We start from the raw sequence: 19858 nt of genomic DNA on the forward strand, positions 1-19858 counted from the left end.
CTGTGCACATGGACGCAGAGTAGGAAGCAGAGAGCGCTGAAGGCAGGGCCAGGCTATAACCTCCAAACCCCCTCCCTCAAAGCTTCTACCAGTTCTCAGGACAGCATCATCTGGGACCAAGAGTTCAAATCTGGACTTTCACATCTGGACCATAGCACACACTTTAAGATATATACTGGCTCTTGGCAGCTTTGTGTCAAATGTGACCAGTTTCCTGCTGATCAATGACAGTAGTGAGCCAGCACATGCCTTCAGTTCTCCTGGAGACCACCTGCTGTGTGTTAGTACCTGGTAGAGAATCAGTGTGGTCATTAGACTAGCCTTGAACCCAGTCAGTCGCTATCTGAGCACTGGTTCTGCCATTACCGGCCACGTGACCTTGGGCTTGTCCTTCATCCTGCTGAGCCAAAATTATGCCATCCACTGCAGCAGGGTCAGAGGGCAAAACTGTGGTACATAGAGAATTTAGCTGGTATCTGATACACAGCAGCAGCTTCGCAGTTTAAAGCTGCTGTGGCTGTTACTGATGACATGGATATTGTTACTGTCACTGTGAGACCTTGGCATTTGATAGGCACCTAAGTTTCACTCTTAGCCCAGCAGAAAGAGGAGGCTTTGTGGATAGATACTGAACTCCTGGCCACAAAATTTTGTCTACATTTTAGTAGTGTTTCTGTAGCCAAACCTATCTTTAGCATCTGGTCCCTTACCCTTCCCAACCCCCCATTGGGAGGGTGTTTTGTGCCCAGACATCGGCTCAGTTTCTGTAATGTCTGCACCCTGGCCTCCACATGGAAGGCTTTGGTGGAGTGTTCCCAAATTTAGAATTTGAAACACTGAATGCTGAAATTAAATATAACCAAGTTTTAAAGCAAAGAATAAAGTAGGTTTTCCCGGAGAAAATTCTGGGTGACATCTTCAAAGCCCCTCATAGATCCCACAGCATGGCACTGCTTTGAAGTGTCGGCAATTGGCTTTCAAAGTCAGTATCCCAGCCAAGGTCCTGCTCGCACAGATGGGGAGGTCCTGAAGGGCATCCTTTCTAGGGGATGCAGCTTCTTAGCTCAGCTCCTGTTTGCCTCTGGAACAGATGGTTTCTGATCACATGAGCATCCCAGGTTCCCTAGGTCGCTCACCTCCTGTGAGAAAATGGAGTCTTTTTCATAGTGAAAAAGAACAGCCGTGCAGAATCTAAGCATGCCCCCCCCCCTCTCTGTCTCTCTCTCTCTCATGTGTGTATGTGTGTGTGTGTCTGTGTGTGTGTGTGTGCTGTCGATACTGTATGGTCTTTAAATTTACATTGACTTTGTGGAAGAAAAAGAAAACAGGTTGAAACAGAGGGATTATTGAAATTCACTTTCTTTGTCATGAGAAATATTAGTTATTCTCATACATTACTTTCCAACCACAGTTTTCCCTTCCTCCACTTTTTCCAGCCTGCTCCCTTCCCCAACCCCTGCCATCTCCTCTCTCCCCAGACCCACTCCTCCTCCATTTTCCTTCCAGAAAAAAAAAAAAAAAAAAATGAGCAAGCCTCCCAGGGACATCAACTAAACATGGCATAACAAATTGCAATAAGAGTAAGCACAAACCCTCATGTCAAGGCTAGACAAGGCACCCTAGTAGGGAGAAAATGGTCCCAAGTGCAGGCAAAAGAGTCAGAGACACCCCAACACTATTAGGAGTCCTGCAAGAACACCAAGCTACATAAGCATAGCATGTATGGGGAGGACCTAGCACAGACTGTGGACGCTCCGTGAGTCAGTCTCTGTGAGCCCCTATGAGCCCTACTCAGTTAATTTGGTCGGCCATGTTCTCATGGTGTCCTCAGCCCCGGTAGCTCCTATAATCTACGCCCCTCTCGTGTAAAGTTCCCCTTGCTCTGCCTAGTGTTTGGCTGTGAGTTTCTGCATCTGCCCCCATCAGTTGCTAGATGATGCCTCACTGATGACGGCTGGACTAGGCACTAATCTATGGGTATAGCAGGAAGTTCTTAAATGATCCAGAAGCTTAGTAAATAATAAACTGACGTGCATGCCTGGGAATTGCCGTTTGCTTTTTTTCCCTGTCAGCTCCCCTAGCACACCATGTGCTCTGGGGAGAGCAGCGGTTTTGTCTCCTTATTTCTGCTGTGACTGGCCATCAGCATAGCATTCCAATAAGCATGGGCACATAGTTAGTGAGACCCTGACTTATAAAACCAGGACCGGGGCTGTAGCTCAGTGGTAGAGCACTTACCTGCCATGTTTAAGGCCCTGGGTCTCATCCCCAGTATTTGAACACACACCTCTACCCACTGCAGAGTGGGCCCAAAGTGAGGCACAAGTGCCATGCTTTGAGCAGCTTGTGACCGGGGGCTCATGGCTTCCGGGTTCTCTTAGGGAATGGCTGCTTTTCTTATCAAAGGAGAGCTCCTCCACCATGTTCCCTGCTGGTGGGCCATGTTGGATGCTGAGGGCTCTGCTCTTTAAGGATGCCCGTGAACACAGGGCTGCAGTCACAGTACTGTGGAGCTGCAGCCTGTGAAAGTGGTGAAGGAACAGAAGAATCCTGCCCCTTGGCCCTGGCTGTCTGGGTCCCAGTGTCTCATGCCTGGAACTGGCTGTGGATGGAGCTTCAGTCTTCCCTGGACACCAGCGGGGACTGGTCTGGGCCCTTGAACAGAGTGGGGTTTCGAGGGCAGTAGGAGGACTCACTTCCTGGCTGGTTCTCAGTGCCTCATCTTACAAATAACTGGGCCAAAGCCTAGGTGCTTATGAGCAAAGAGGGCATTTCCTAGGAACTTGAGCTCACCCCGTTGAGAGCTACTACCAAGTTCAAGTGATCATGGGGCTTCAGGTCTTTCGTCTGACCTGCTTATTGTGAAGATCAAGGAGTGTTGCACAGAGCTCAGAGCATTGTTCCACTGTGAAAGGCTGAGGTAAAACTGGTGCTGCCTGCCACTCAACAGCAGGCCACCCAGGAACTCATGTTTCCCCGGAGAGAAAGAGGAAGTCTGTTGACCTCTGACTGGCCCCAATGGCCAGACTTTGATGACATGAGCCAGGACCTCGGTGCGGCGTCCATGAGGCCTCCACAAACCATCTCAGCATGGACAATTAAAAGATCCAGCATTATCTTTGAACACCAGTGTTGAGTGTGTGCCTGCTCTAACACAGGGCTTCTTGACCTCAACACAGTAGGCACTGTGACCAGGTCATCTTTGAAGTGGATGCTGTCTGCTACCTTCCAGAAAGTCCAGCAGCATCGTTGCTGCCTCCCACCTACCAGCTGTCAGTAGCACTCTCTCTCAATACATGTCATTAAAATGGCTCTAGTCATTGCCAGATGTCCTCTCATTAGAGACAACTATGCCCAGTTCATACCATGGCTTTATATTATCACGATGCAGTATGTCAGGGGCAGGGTAAGCCATTTGATGGAGGTCAAAGTATGGCTCAGAGGAATAATTTAACTTGGTAAGGGTCCTGCCATTGATGTCACCTCATGTAAGGTATGGAGATGTGTCCTATCCCTGCTAAGCCTGGAAAACACCCAGGCTTCTATGTAGTTTACTCATTCAGCAAGTATTTACCAAGCCCCATGTTGTTCCAGACAGTAAGTAGCACAGTTGCTAAGTAACCAGCCCTGGTGCTGGTACAGGGTGGGACAGTAGGAGAAGGAGCTGCAAAAGACACACATTTATATTAAGTTCCCACTGCTGCTACAAGTTCCCATTACCTTAGCAGCCTACCTGACAGTTCTGGGAGTCAGAGGCTAAGCTCAAGGGGTTGGCAGGCCTATGTTTCTTCTGCAGGCTCCAGGGAAGCCTGGGTCCTAGAGGCACCTGCTTTGCTTGGCCCCGTCCTTCCCATCTAGAGCCAACACCCCTAGCATCTTCTCTCCTTCCTGAGGTCTGCCTCCATTCTTAGATCTTGCTGATGTTGCTGTTCCTGCTTCTCTCTTAGGATTACCCCATAATTACATCAGGCCTGCCTTGGTGATCTTGGCAAAGCCCCTTTGCCATAGAAGGGCATATGCTTGCAGTTCCCAGGAAACATCTTCTGGGGACTTTTATTAAGTCTGCTATTATCCATTACCTACCCCCCCCCCCCCCACCCCAACAAGATCACACCTATTTTATGTGTGGAACAACAGACATAGACATTTGAGACAGGGAGAAGAAAGATGCCCTCAAACTGGAGCAATTTCAAACCCATTCCAGGCCTGAGAGTAATTCTCTGTGTCCAGACTCCACCGTCTCGGCCCTGGTGAGGTCCTCAAGGAGGACAGCATGTGGTTGGGGATGAGTCTCTCCTGGACCCCTTTCTGCCGTTAGACCAGTGCTCTCACACCCCCGCCACCCCCACTTCTCATTAGGTTTTGTGTGCTCCCATTCAGTTCTAGCTTGTGTTTCTGATCGCTGGGTGTTGTGAGAAACCACATGGAGTTACTCTGGGTGTCTGTAGGATTCCCTCCTTTAGACTGTCCTTTTCGTCCCCAACCTTTCTTGGATAATCCTATCTCTGCTAACATGGCCCAAGGAATCTACAAACCACAGGGGAAATCTTGCCCTTGCTTTGGTTTTCTCTCCAGGATGCACTTTGTGACAGTAGGTCTGCTAGTGTCAGCTTCTTCTGCAAGCTGAGTAGAAAGAAAGGAGCCCCAGGTTCCCTGTCTCTGTCCCTCAGGTCTGTCTCCTGCCTCTTGCATTCTGCTTAGTGGCTAGAGGAAAGCAGATCTTCAACTCATTGCTTAGAAATCTGCCACTTAAATACCCAGGCTCAACCCTGACAGGCTCTGTGACAGCTGCCTCAGAGGTTACTACATGACAGGATCCCTCTCCTCCTGAGCCCGTGCCAGTGGCAGCCTCACATCTAGGTTTCTGTCATCAGGCAGTTTGAGTTTTCCCGCTTATTTTAAATACACATGCAATAAATTGAAATGGCAATAGTGGGTAAGCCTCTGGAACTACACGTTAGCCCCAACCACATGCTTTGTTTATAAGAGTTGCCTCCGTCACTGTGTCTCTTCACAGCAGGACTAAGGTCAAGTACCATAAGTGCCACTCCCTCACGTTTCTTGCCCCCTGCCCTTCGTTTTCCCATCTTCAAAGCAACACCAGCACCCTGGCTGAGGTGCGGCTAGACTTTGGGTGAAATCATTCTTTGCTTCAGGATGTCTTTTTTCATACTTTTCTTACCTTTCACATCTCATGGCCTTTCTGTAGGGCCTAAGGAAAGGTCTGGGACTCAGCACAAGCCTCCAGGCGCAAGAGGATGGCTCCAGTGATGAGTACGACTCCATCGAGGAAGACGTCCTCTCTGAGACGGAAACTGAGGACCTCGTCCTGCCAGACCATACCAGAGATGAGTTCCCTCTTCCCAGCCAGGATGCAGTGCAGAAGGATGTCCCCAAGGACCAGGAACCAGAAGGCCGGCCTCCCCAGGGCCCAGACACCCTTGTGGTGATGGAGTTTAACCCAGCTTCTAAAAGTAAGCTCTTCCATGAGCATTTTTTTGTTTTGTTTTGCATTGTTTGTTTGTTTGTTTGTTTTTTGTGGGTTTCTTTCTTTTTGTTTTGTTTTGGCCTTGAGTGTCTCACCATCTAGTCCTAGGATTTTTTTTTAAAACAGGGTTTCTCTGTGTAGCCTTGACTGCCCTGGACTCTCTTTCTGGACCAGGCTGGTCTCGAACTCACAGAGATGTTCCTGCCTCTGCCTCCCGATTGCTGGGATTACAGGCGTGTGTCACCACGCCTGGCTAGTCCTAGGACTTGATATTCACAATGCTTGCAGTTCAGCTCAGAGTGAATTCTAGACAAAGGTAAGGCTGCCAAAAGCTTCCAAAAGACTATGGACAGTTGTTGGTCTGATGTATTTTGATGCTGATTAATAAAAGACCTTCACACCTCTATGGACAGGGCCAATGGGATCAGCGTGGCTAAGGTTCTCGGGGCTTGAGGAGACAAAAACAAAAACAAAAAAACCGAGAAGAGAGAGAAAAAAAAAAAAAAAAAAGGCCACCATGGGTTAGAGAAAAGAAAAACACATGGCCGGCATTGAAAGATATTTGGCCCAGATAGAAAACATTAACAAATATTTAAGATTATGCATGGGAGGTAGCTTGATAAAAATTATTAGAAACAGATGGCATGGGATTGGGACAGGTATCCCATACTTGCCCCACAATGGGAAGTAGTTTAGGGGATTAATATCTGCCCTGCCTCAGGTTAACTAAGGCTATTTTAAAATATAACAAGTGTCAGTGTCTTGATTGATTGCTAGAGGGTTATACTGCTGTAATAATAATTATAGGCCTGAAAATAAACATTATTAAGCCATGCAGATAAATTCAACAACAACAAGTGGCACTCAATGTGAGACAATTATTAGACAACACTGATAATTTAACAACAGATAGTCCCATGGAAACTGACTCCACTGTGTTGTGCGAGACTCAGTGGCATCTGCATTCTGACTGGCTAATGTAAAAGGAAGCTAGTTGTTGCCTTGGATAACTGTAAAGGCTGGAGCTGGGGTAGAGCCCATGCCTCCCCTCTCCTCCCTCCTCTTTTCTTCTACCCTCTTTCCTCCTCTCCTCCCTCCTATTGCTTCCTCTCTTCTACCAGATTCTTCTTGAGTTAGTTCCATTCAGAGGCAGCTTTTGGGCATTCAGAGGCACAGTTGCTTTTGTAGGATGTGTGGGCCTTGTCGTGCCTCTAGAAAATTGGTTTCACTTTCACAAAAGTCCCATGTTTAGCTCTCAAAAAATCACAGTAGCAAGTCTATCACAGGTCACCACCATACTAATAACTCTACCACAGATCACTGCCATAGTGACAAGTCTACCGCAGGTCACTGCCATACTGACAAGTCTACCGCAGGTCACTGTCATAGTGACAAGTCTACCGCAGGTCACTGTCATAGTGACAACTCTACCACAGGTCACTGCCATACTGACAAGTCTACCACAGGTCACTGTCATAATGACAAGTCTACCACAGGTCATCACCATAGTGACAAGTCTACCACAGGTCACTGCCATACTGACAAGTCTACCACAGGTCACTTGCCATAGTGACAAGTCTACCACATTTAACTGCCATCGTGACAAGTCTACCACAGGTCACTTGCCATAGTGACAAGTCTACCACATTTAACTGCCATCGTGACAAGTCTACCACAGGTCACTTGCCATAGTGACAAGTCTACTACATGTAACTGCCATAGTGACAAGTCTACCACAGGTCACTTGCCATAGTGACAAGTCTACTACATGTAACTGCCATAGTGACAAGTCTACCACAGGTCACTGTCATAGTGACAAGTCTACCACAGGTCATCACCATAGTGACAAGTCTACCACAGGTCACTGTCATAGTGACAAGACTACCACAGGTCACTGTCATAGTGACAAGACTACCACAGGTCACTGTCATAGTGACAAGACTACCATAGGTCACTGCCATACTGACAAGTCTACCACAGGTCACAGTCATAGTGACAAGTCTACCACAGGTCATTGCCATAGTGACAACTCTACCACAGGTCACACCACAGTGACAGGTCTACCACAAGTCACTGCCATAGTGACAAGTCTGCCACAGGTCACCACCATAGTGATAAGGTCAGAACCCATCTCTTGGGGCTGATGAACCAGGCTAGCTGATAGAACTAAGGGGTGTGATTGTGTCTACCCATTCATGTGCAGGCATGTTGTGGCTAAGGGGAATCTGAGGGAATAAGAAGTAGTTTTGGGAGGCAGAAACAGTTGTTGCTCACCAGAGAAGGTTTTTCAGAAAACAACCTTGGAAAGTAAAGGGAACACTAGTGGAGTGGGGCTTGGGTGGTGGGGGACACCTTATAGGTGACCTCTAACAGCTACAGCAAATGCTGGTGGGCATAGGATTGGGCTGCTGTAGTCAGGGCGGCCTTCCCAGTGCAGGCAGCACTGGGCCCAGCCTTCCTGAGGCAGGGAACAGGAAGCACGGGGACTCCAAGAGAGGCTGCACCCAGAGTGCCAAAGCACAAAAGAAGGGTCAGTGTGGCCAGAGCCCACTGAGTGTGAGCAGGCGAGTGTGTTCATGAACACACATGCTTAGGCAGTCACCTCCTGGGTTTGCTTGTTTCCCAGGACAGGAAGTTGCTGAGTAGAGGGGCTAAACACAGTCCCTGCCTTTGGGGTCTTTGTGTGTTTTCTCATCTGCCCTTGAGCCTCCCTATGTTTGACCTGCATATGACTTTCATTCCCTTCAAAGGTTTGACATGCTAGTTACATTTTCCCATATACATTAAGATACAGAAACGCATGCAGGGCTGGGGGTGGGCCTCAGAGTGGAGCACTGGCTTAGCATGCCTGACACCCTGGCTCTGGATTCTGTCTCCAGTACCACATGCACACAGTTCATAAAAACCATCTGCCACCTGGCATCAGAATTCTCCTGTGTGCCACTGGTACTAAGGGCTCTTGTGGAAACTGCTCTGAAGAGGGTGGGTTTGGCAGCAGTCTAGATCTCCAGCCAGGGTAGGCTACGGCTCCCAACCCATCATCAGGCGTTTGCACATGCTGTCCCGTCTCTGGCGTGGTCCTGCCTTGGTAGCCCTACTCTTCATCATCACCCCATGCACCTTTGGCAGCCTCGTCCTCTGCCTCCATGCTCCAGTACTTCTGTCTGGATCCTATTTTCTCATCTCTTCATCTCTTTTTCTCCAACTAGACAACGAGCCCCTGAGGACTGTGAATGCATTTTACTGTGCCCCTTCATCTCCAAGATGCCCTTGCTGGCACCATTACTTGCACCAATTAAAGCCAGCGCCTCATTGGCTGGGCAACCACCCTAACTTTCTGAGCAAGTGCTTCACCACAGTTGCTGTCGCTGTGCGTGCACACACTGTTAGTAAGGACCTCTCCTGTCTGGAAACGTTAGACACTGAAACCTGTGTCTGTTCCAAGGTGTCTCATTTATTTATCAGTGCTGTCTACAGTATTCCCAAAATCCCCTACTAGCAAGGTTCCTGGCACAGAAGAGTTCAATAAATATTTGTTGAGTGAATAAGTGAGCAAATGGTAAACAAACGTCTGAGAGGAATGCCCTGTTCTCCCTGTGCTCAGTGGCTGACAGAATCCATTGCTTTCCACAGGTAATAAAATGGAGCGGGTTTTATCTGCTAAGCGGAAGGACAATGCTGAAGTCTTCATCCCCAGCAAACCAGAGTCAGTCCTGAATCCACAGCCCCCCACTGTGTTTCCAGACCAAGAGAGGGCCTCCTCCAGTAAGATTTGAGGGTGCTAAGTGAGGTGTTAGGGGAGGGGGGTTGCGTGGGTACTCCCAGTGGGTACCATGATGATCTTACTTCTTCCTTAACCACCTTAGAGGGCTGAAAAGACCTTGAGCCAATTGATTCAGAGTTCTCCAAAGAAACAAAGCCTATGAGGAGGAGTTTCCCCGCATGCTTATTGGGGTTGGCGAATTTAATCTGCTAGTACGTCTGTGGCCAGAGGTCTGGTCAGGGCAGCGCTAGGCATTACCTGATTCACAATGACCAAATCCAATAGTAGGAAAAACTTGCAAGTACAAGACATGGGGCTAGGAGATAGCCTAGTTAAAGTGCTTGCTGTGCAAGCCTAAGGACCTGGGTTTGAATCCCAGCACCATATAAAAAGCTATAGCATCACAAGTGCAAGCCCAGCACTGGGGAGGCAGAAATGGGAGGATCCTGGGCCTTGGCAGTTGGCTAGTCACGCCAAATCAGTTCAGGTTCAGTGAGAGACCCTGCTTAAAAAAAAAAAAAAAAAAAAAATCAAGATGGAAAGTGATAAAGACACCTGACATCAATATCTGGTTGCCATCCATGAGTATACGGCTGCAGATTTACATATCTCACACATACACACGCTTTACAAACGCCCACAAGACTGGCCATTTTCAATAGCCACTGTATAAAAAGAACATCTATCTAGTAAGCTAAGAAAGGCAAAGTCAGGGTGACCTTCAGGTACAGCTGGATCTAGCGCCAGCAGTCTACCTCTGTCCTTCCAATAAATACCAGTCTGAGAATGGAGTGCCCGGAGGAGCCAGAGAGCAAAAATGGGTGGGGAGGCTGAAGTTTGGCAGTAGTGTGGTGTCCTGGTTTGTCATGTGGATGGAGCAGCTTCTAAGTCTCCGCCAGTAGCTTTGGAGAGTCACAGTCAGGCAGCCAGGCCCCAGGGCTGGTGTGTGTGCAAGGACACAGGCCCCAGCCTCTCAGGCCACTGTGCCTCTAACCATGAGGTGTCAGAGCCCAGCAGGGCTGTTGCCCTGGCTGGTTCCTGGGAGGTGGTGGGACAAGGTCAGCAGGTCATGGTCACTGTAGCTCATGGGGTCATAGAGGTGCTCTCTGCTGAAATGCTTTAGCTGGCCTGAGATCACAGTGGAGCCTGTGTGCTGGCAGAAGCTCTGGTGGCTTTGGCTTTGCTGATTTTGGACACAGAGGAGCTAGGAAGGTGGAGGTGGCTGATGGTACAAAGTGAAAGGCCGTTCAGCCTCAGCAGCAGTAGGGGCACATGGTGGTGTCTCTGTGTGGCCTCCCAGTTGGCCACTATGACTCCTGTTCAAGTTCCTCACTCCAGGCTCACTGCTCTGGGTATGGGCTTCCTTCTTAGCGCAACAAGTTTTGTTGTTGCCACTGTGAGCAAACGCCTCAGAGCCAGGGGCCTGCAGTGGAGGCCATGCGGCTTCCTAGCCAACCTGCTCTGTATCTGGGGCTTCACTCTTCGAGGGATGTTCCATGATTATTTTACCCATATGCAAGTAATAATGTGAAGAGCCAGTCCTAACAAAGCTCCGAGTGAGTGCCGAGGCTGCACCTGCATACCAGCCCATCATACAAAGGAAACAGGCGTAGAGACATTAAGGAATCTGTCCAAGGTCACACAGCCAGCAAAGCCAGTATTGGAGAACCTGGGCTGTAGAGTCTCCTTCATTTATTCCCCATGCAACTAATTAAGCGATCCTTCGTGTGCTAATTCAGCCCGCCCAGGCAGCCTCATCCTAAGCAGCAGCGTTTCTAACATCTACATTTCAGGCACTTGCTACAGGTTTTCTAGTGCTTATTAAAGTGCTGTTGTTGTTATATTATTATTTTAAATCACATTTTCTAATACTGGGTGTAGAATCTATAGTTCCATTTCCTGTTCCTGTGATAAGTACCCAGACAAAAGCAGCTTAGGGAAGATGGCCTTATTTTAGCTCACAGTTCTAGGTTATGGTCTCACTGTGGGAAGGAAGTCAAGGCGGGAACTTGCAGCAGCTGATCACGTCCATAGACAGGAGCAGAGGACAAAGGCATGTGCACTCACCCTCAGCTCACTTTTTCCTTTGTCACAGTCCAGACCCAAACCCAGGGAACCTGCTCCTTGCCTGAGCCCCCCCCCCCATCAATTAACATAATAAAGATAATCACTCACAGAAGTGCCCAGGCTGACCTAGACAGTCCCTTGCTGAGGACTGTCAAGCTGACAGTTAAAACTAAGCATCACAGAATACAAAGTATGAATACCACAGTCCATACCCCAGCCCTGATGGATGCATATTACTATCTGTATTTAACATTCTTACTTTTTTCCTTTTTCTTTTTTTTATTATTTAATTTATTCAGATTACAACTCAACTGTTATCCCATCCCTTGTATCCTCCCGTTCCTCCCTCCTTCCTGCTTTCATCCTATTCCCCTCCCCTAGGTGTATGACTGAGGAGGACCTCCTCCCCCACTGTATGGTCATAGGCTATCAAGTCTCATCTTGGTAGCCTGCTTATTCTTTCTTTGAGTGTCACCAGGCCTCTTCACCAAGGGGAGGTGGTCAAATATGGGGCACCAGAGTTCATGTCAGAGTCAGTCCCCGCTCTCCACATAACTGTAAAGAATGTCCTGTCCACTGAGAAACCTACAAGAACATCGTGATGGGTGGATCGGGGCCCAGGGGGGTCTGCTCAAACTATTGCACTAACCAAGGACAATACAAGTAGTAAACATCGAGCCCCGACTCTGAACATTCTTACTTTTAAAAGATAAACCATATTTGAACTAAAGGCTTTGCGCACACTGGGTTTGTTTACAGGGCTTCCTGCTCAAAGTGCCTTGCACATTTGCTTAGATAAAGCAAGTACTGACAGGAACGTCCTCCACAGCTGCAAGGACGGGTGCTCCAAGCTCCCTCCCATCTTCTGTAGTTCTGGGGCTTGTGGCAGAGTGACCCCGATCATGGTATTCTCCCTTATATGTATCTCTGTGTTCAGACTTAGCAGTTAGGTAGACACCAGCCATGCTGTAGTCACCCGTGGACACAGCGTCGTCATTTGCAGAGACCCTTTTTCCAATTGAAGACACAGCCATATATATTGGGGCTAGGATTCAACAGATGCGTGCATGCGTGCAAGTGTGTGTGTGTGTGTGTGTGTGTGTGTGTGTGTGTGTGCACATATAGTGCCACTGAGCCACATCAACAACCCATCAACATCTTCTTAGAAGATACGATTCAAGAGTCAACTCAGCAGTTACTTTGACAGAACCTAACTAACTAACTCCTAAGATTCTTCCCTCCCAAGGTCAGCCATGGCCTAACAAATTGAGGACATGAGGGATAGGAGAAGCAAGAGCAAGAAATGAGGAGGAGCCCGGGGGGGGGGGGAGGATGGGTGTCTGAGGTGGACACATTCCTGCCTCCATGGCAAAGAAACCCACATACTACCACCAATCATCTGCAGGAAATCCTACACCCACAGTTTCTGGGAATTGTTTCTTAGATGCTGTTTGAGATGGAGTCCTCACTTTCAGCAGCTTATCAGTATTAAAGGTGGTTTACCATGAAACGTTACTGTTTCGTCACAGGCTGTTCACTATACCTGGCTCTTCTGACCAGCCAAATATATTAGGTTTGGTAGCTGAGGTGAAAGGGGAAAGCTGACCCTGTTGCTACAATGTTCTAGTTACAACTGGATGACAATGACTAAAGGTGTCTTCAGAAGCCAGCAGACTGATGAGCTGACTAACCATAGATGGCTTTGCAGACAGTGCCACCAGGATACAGCATCTCTCAGGAGACCCAAAGGGTCTCTCTCTTCTCCCAGGATGAGGAATGATGGTCTCTTGGCTGACCCCAGTTGAAGCACTTGGCTTTGTTATGGGTATAGGTTACAGGGAAGTGTATTTCAAACCACAGCACTAGGCGAAGGGAACTATAATATTCACACCACTAAGGGTACAATAAGCCAAAGACAGTCTGAGAGCATTAGAACCAGCACCTCATTCCCCCACAGAATCTGAGGGTGGGCTGCTCACGCCTGTTAACTTGCGTTTGAGCCATTGGCTATGGTTTGAGCGTATAAAGACTTCTCACAGTCTTTCTTGCAAATGAGCTTTTCATAGTTATGGTCATCTCTCATCACTTCTATCATTTGGGGTTGTTTTGTTTGTTTGGTTGGTTGGTTGGTTGGCTTTTGGTTTTTGTTTGTTTTGTTTTGCCATCGGTTTCTTTCGGCAAGTGTTTATGGCCTGTATCTTGCTTTTATTCTTTTCATTTCAAGCTTCCTACATCACTGTATTAAGGTTTATTTTTTGTAAGCAGAATGCAATTGCTTTTATTTTTATCCCCCAACAATCTGTGTGTTTTAATGGGAGCACTTAGTCCATTTACACTTAATGTAATTGCTGATATATTTGAGTTTAAACCTGCAATCTTATTATCTGTTTTTTATTTGTTTTGCCTGTTTCACATCTCTCTTTTTTCCCTCTCTTGCCTTCTTTTGAGCCAGTTGCCTTGTATTATTTCTCTTTCCCCTCCCTATTAGCTTGTTAGTTATACATTCTTTTATTCTTTTACTCATTACTGGAGATTGCAGTGTGCATTCTTGACTTACTAGCATCTGCTTTAAATTAGCACATTTACTGATTTTAATTCGGCGGAAAGACCTTCAGTTCTAAATGTTTGTTCCCCTCTCATTTAAAATGCTATCGCTATTCATTTCAACTCCCTGCAGGTTTAAAATCCCATTAGACATCATCATTGTTGTTGTTTTGTACAGTCAGTAGTAATTTTGAGGCATCGACATTATGACCCTTTCCACACCCCTCACTCCTAGCTGTTTCCAGGTCACTTTCACTCTTAGCCTATCACCTGGAGTCCGCTACAAGCCATGCTCCGCGCCCACCTGTGGCAGCTCTTCGCAGCATCTAGGGTGCCTTAAGGAGGAGGCCTCCTGGGTGTTGTGTTCACCTCGTGCCTGCCTGCTCCTGGCCCTGCACTGTTTCACAGTCCCTTCCCTCCCCACGTCTTTAAATAGACTCCTTTTTACAAACCAACTTCTGTCATATTCAGACCAGGTTTTCTAGCTGTGCTTCAGTGAAAGATTGTTAAAAGATTGTTAACTAGTCTGACATTCAAAAGGGTAGCCCATTTCCTGCACTCTCTAAAACACTGTTTCTCCTCTTATAACATTTCCTTTGGCCAAACCCATACCATTGACCTTGTGTCAACTCAACACGCATGTAACATGTGGCACCATCCCCTTCACTCACCGCCATGGTCCCTGGTTCTCACTCCTGGCCTGTATTGCTCCAGTGTCTAGCCACAACCTTTCTAAAAATAATGGAATCTCCTCTCAGAGACCTCTTGTCTTCTGAAAGGTGAGTGAACATTTGTCTTTGATGGAGAAAGTTTGCTGTCCCTGTTGTCAGGGTGATCTAGGGAAGTGATATATCAGAGACACTTTTCCCAGATAAGCCACCAGCTGCAGAAATACAGTAGTACCCTCAGTGTGAGTTGAGTTAGAGGATGCTGACAGCCCTGTAGTTAGTGTTCCTGTCCAAACACCTGCAGCATAAGCACCATATGTCAAAGTCCAGAGTCTCAGAACATTCCAGTCAGTCCTCATTAACAGCAAGTGATAAAAACTCAATTTGGCTGGGTATGCTGGTGCACACCTGCAGTCCCAGTACCTGAGAAATGGAGGCAAGACAATCAGGCGTTTAATGTCAGCTACATAGCGAGTTTGTGACTAGCCTGGGCTACATGAGACTGTCTCAAAAAGAAAAAAAAATAAAAATCAAGCATTGTTAAGTAACAAAGGAAATGAATCAATGGTTCACCAAAGGCATAAAAAGCCCATGTCTGTGGGTGAGGTCAAAGGCCTGTGAGGCCTAGGTGCTTGTGTGTTATGGGAAAGGTATTTCTTCTGAATTTGGTTGTGTTTTCTTCAGAGCAAGTGGTTCTCGAACTTGAACTTGCCACAGAATGGTCGAGCTCCTGTCCTGTCCTATCAGACTCAGTGGATATAAATGCCTATAGAAAGAGGCCAGTGCAAGATCTAGGCCCAAGGCACATGTCTCTAGAGATCTACCTCATTCAACTAGGCCCTACCCCTTCCCCGTCACCAGCTCCCAGTAGTGCCATCTGTTCATTGTGTCAGCTCTAAAGTTGTTGACTTGTCGGCAAACACCTCCCAGACACATAGAGGTGTGTTCCACTAATCTCCCAGGCAGTTCTTAAAAGCTAATCAATTTGACAAATAAGATTAATCATCACGCTTACACAAGCAAATGCATGTCACTGGACCTATCTGATACACTCAGATCACCAACTGCTCTTGGTATTCAGTTCTTAGAGTAGTGCTTTACTCAGGCTCTCGAGAGGAACAGAACTGGATAGAATGACTATCTAGAGAGGAGGGGTTTATCAGAGTGGCTATCAGGGTGTGGTCCAGCTAGTCCAACAAAGGATGAACTTTCCAGCAAGAGGGCAAACAGATAAAGAGCAAAAGCTTCTCTCTTCCGTGTCCTTTACAGAGGCTGCCACCAGAAGATGTGGCCTAAATTAAAGGTAGATCTCCCCACCTCAAAAGATCCTGACTGAAGGTGGGTCTTCCCACTTCAAATGACTTAAGAATCCTTCCCAGATGTACCCAGCCACTTGAGTTTTAGTTAATATAGTCAAGTTGACAACCAAGAAGAGCTTTCACAAGCAGAGTTGAGCTTTCCCTGCCAAGTTAAGTTCTTTGGGACAGAATAGCTGGCTGGCCATGGGGTGAGGCCATTCTTAGCCATCTGTCTGGCCACTGCAAACTCTCTGCAAAGCTGTGTACTTGCAGGCTCATGTACCATAATAAAAGAATCTAGCTGTGGACCAGAAAGATGTGACACACCCACTAGAAAAGAGATGTCATTTCAATCTAGATCCATGGTTGCCTTCCTTAGGACTCAGGAGAAGACAGTGTTCAAGTGAAATGGGCCAGTTTCCTTATCAACTCGACTGGATTGAGAATCACCTAGGAGACAGAGTCCTCGGGCATATATGAAAGTGCTTGCAGAAAGTTAGGTGAGGTGGAAATGTGCAGCAGCCCTACTCCATGGGCTGGGGTCCCAGACTGAAGGGAAAGGAGAAGGGGAGATGAGCACCAGCTCTCCTCTCTGTGATGTTGACTTAGGCAGAGTACTGACCACTGTCTCAGCTTCTGCTGCCACCCTTCTCTACTGTAATAGACTGTTAGCCTCAAACCGTGAGCCAAGATAACCCCCTCAGTGAGTTGCTTTTTAACATGCATTTGTCAAAGCAAAGAGAAAAGTACTTATCACACAGGCCTGTAGATAGCACCTGCCACAGAGAGACACTCCCCACCAAACTAGAAAGAAGGCACCTCAGGAAGCCAGGCCTGCCAGCCATTGATTATCTCTGCCTAATTATCTATGGTGAAATGGCTTCAAATTGTAGTCCTGTTATTCATGATCTCTCTGCTTTAGTCTCCTCAGTGCTAGCACTGCATCTTCTGGGAAGTGATGTGATATCCCATTGCAGCGTGGCCTGTATTCAAGGTGGGGAAGTCTGTGGCTTGTTTCAGTTTCCTCAGACATGAGAGAAAGTAGCCCAGTGATGGGAGCCTCTTACTGTGCAGCCAGGGTGGGCGGGGCTCAGGGCAGAGAGACTTGGCTGCAGACGCTGCTTTAACACATCTCCTCCCATACCCCACTTAGAGTTTGGAGATGAATGTGAACATCTTCCACAGTTGTTATCCTGGACCTCTTGTTGTCTGGCATAGTGCAGTCTCCAGGCTAGCAGGCATGTGACAACAGTGAGGACTCACTGTAGAAGCTGGGTACTTCTGCCCATCCCCTGGGGGTGCCACCTCCCTTCACAGGCGCACATTGTCATGTTGAGCTGCTATTTCAAGGTTGCCCAGTAACAGGCCCTTTCTGGGGTTCACTCTGTCTTCTTAAAGCTCATCGTCTGTAATGGTCTGAGTAGGAAATGCTCCTTGGTCACATTCATAGAATGATTATTCTGCAACTGGCGGTGCTGTTTTGGGAGGCTCCGGAAACTGGAAGGCAGCGCCCAGCTAAGGAAGTAGCTTTCTGGAGACAAGCCTAGACAGGAACCTGTTATGGCCTTTCCTCCTCACTGCTCCTTACCCGCCATGCAGTAGACAGCCTCCTCCTCCCTGTCCTGCTGCCATGCTCTGCCTGCTGTGCGCCTAGAGTCAGCAGGGCCAAGGGCAGTGCCCTGGAGCACGGGGGTCCTTATTCCTTTAAGGTATCCACTTGGTCATGGCAGTGAGAGAGATGAGCAGTGTAGCATCTAACCCCACAGGCTTTGCTGTGAGCTGCTGGCTTGTGACCACAACAGTGGATGCTTGCTGGTCTCACATTCCATCCTTGCCACTGCAGTGGGTTCCTGGGTGACCCTGAAAGCCCCTGGCATGTAGTCAGAGGCAGTTTTGCTTTGGTTCTGAATTAAAGCCTGTTGAGGCACAGCTGGCAGAGATCCAGGTCACCTTGTTGCAGGTTCTTTGTGATGTGTTGAATTCATGGCCAGTCTCCAGAATGACGCACCTTTTGTTTTTAGGTAAGAGAAGCCAAGCAGTAAGCAAGCAAAGGGAGTGGAATTCCTGGAAGAGGGATGGTTATCCATCCAAAAAGAGCAGTTTGGGATAAATTAAATGTGCAATTTGGCTTTTGCTAGTGGCTCAGATTTACAGAGAGAATAAATCCACTATTCCCTGGATCCAAGATGAGAATAAATTCACCACCACGTGGCATTCAGGCCGGTGTTGGTGCAAGTGAGAGATGAGGGCATCAAAAAGAGTTAAAAGGTGGTTGCAGTGGGAGGAAGCACACACAAAGGTGGTGGCCATCAGCAGTGTGTCTTGGGGGACTCCGTCTTCTGCAAAGGCAGTTGCAGCACAGCGCTGCTGGTAGAGCTGCAGAGCCAGCCTCCTCCTGGAGAATGGTGACAATGGAAACCCACCTTCTTAGCATTGCCTGCCTAGAAAGGCACAAACAGCCGTATTATAGTCCTGTGGAAGGATGTGCCAAAGCTGTCACGCAGACAAAACTGGTCCCTTTCCCAGACGAGTCAAGCACTGTGCTAGGTCGTCAGTTTGTGCCTCTTGTCCTGGAGGCCGTGCTGTGGACTTCCCAGCTGCCTCTATGCCACTGTTCCAGTGCAGTCCCAGACCCATGAGAGCCCCATGTCTACAGACTGGCAGTCAAAAATCACGGTCACCAGGCAGCTCTTTGGTCACCGATTTTTGAGTGTTGTGAGTAGGGGAATGTGAGAGTTTCAGAGTCTGCTTGTCCTGCCCAGTTGTCTGCTAACTGGACGTTAACTGATACTTGCTGAGCTCTGCACATGATTCTAGCTGCTTATGTACAAGACCATCCGGAGGGTCTGCAGCAGACGTGGGCTCCTCAGCTGCACGCTGCTAGAGATGGCTTTCACAAACACTGGGATTTACACTGCTCTTCCACCCATCATCCTTCAGCATGCTAGGCTCTGCCTTCCTGAGAACCTTAGCACTTGCTGCTCCTGAGCTGCCAGTAGCCTCCTTGTGTTGGTATTCACGGCTTTGTTGCCTCCAGTCTCCCCTTAGATGGTCTCTTCCCTGACCATGCATCTTGAGTGATGGCTATGTCCACTTCCATCATGTCTAGCGCTTTCCTCTGTGCATAATCCAGATCTGTCCCAGCCCTAGGACTATAAGATCAGTGAAGGCTGTGGAGAGCTGCCACACCTACTGCCATTGCCTTGCACCCAGAGCAGTGTCTCCCTCGACTAGGGAAGCTCAGTGTGGTGTGGGTTGGACGCCTGCCACTCTGCACCTCTCCACAGGCTGTGAGCCCATTCTTGCTTCAGACAGGAATGCTTCACCCTAGAATCAGAGCCAGTTTATGGGTTAGGATCTCCAGCCCAGAGAAGCCCAACCCACTGCCTTCAGCTTACTCCCTCCTTGTTTCCTGCCTCATGGCTATTTTAGATACACAGCCTTTTGCACCAAGTGTGGTTCTCACCATCCTCTACCCACCTGGATTACTATAACATTACGGATTCCATAGAAATGCCATACTACAGATTTTTCTTTCTTTCTTCCTTTTTTATAAAATGAAGAAAAAAAAAAAGCATCCCACAAGCACAGTCCTGTGTGGGAAATGCTGGCTGGCATCGAGAAGCACACCTGCCCTGGGCACACAACCTTGGCACTGCAGGCACCTTGACTCTGCCTGGCTGAGAGCAGTATTCTCTACATTGGCTTAGAGTCCAGAAGAACCATCAGCTCTGTCCAGCTAGTGCTTCCCATTCCATGACAAGTAGCTGAAACAAAGAGTTGAGAAGCAAAGAGGCTTTTTTTTTTTTTTTTTTTGGTCCACAGCTTCAAAGGTTTCTGCTCCTGGTCATTTGGCTTCATTGCATGGCCTCCTTTTAAGGGAGGCATCATGGCAGAGGGGGGAGTGGAGCGGGGCTGCTGATCTCATGGTGACAACGAGCCAGGCACAGTGGCATCTATGTGTAACCATCTGGGAGACTGAAGAATGTGACAAGTTCTGGGTCCACTTGAGTTGTATAGTGAGACCTTG

The 19858-nt window shown here is 48.0% G+C and overlaps 1 protein-coding gene across 1 annotated transcript in view; it reads left to right on the top strand.

Moving 5' to 3' along the window:
- The window catches only part of Katnip (katanin interacting protein), a 175366-nt gene that overhangs the window by 93031 nt on the left and 62477 nt on the right, over nt 1-19858 (top strand). Inside the window, exons 7-8 of the mRNA XM_051145201.1 lie at nt 5210-5474; nt 9122-9253. Of these exons, the coding sequence (XP_051001158.1) occupies nt 5210-5474; nt 9122-9253 (397 nt within the window). The remainder of the gene's footprint in view (nt 1-5209; nt 5475-9121; nt 9254-19858) is intronic.

The sequence above is a fragment of the Acomys russatus genome, chromosome 5, assembly GCF_903995435.1.
Source record: "Acomys russatus chromosome 5, mAcoRus1.1, whole genome shotgun sequence".
Classification (NCBI taxonomy): Eukaryota; Metazoa; Chordata; class Mammalia; order Rodentia; family Muridae; genus Acomys; species Acomys russatus.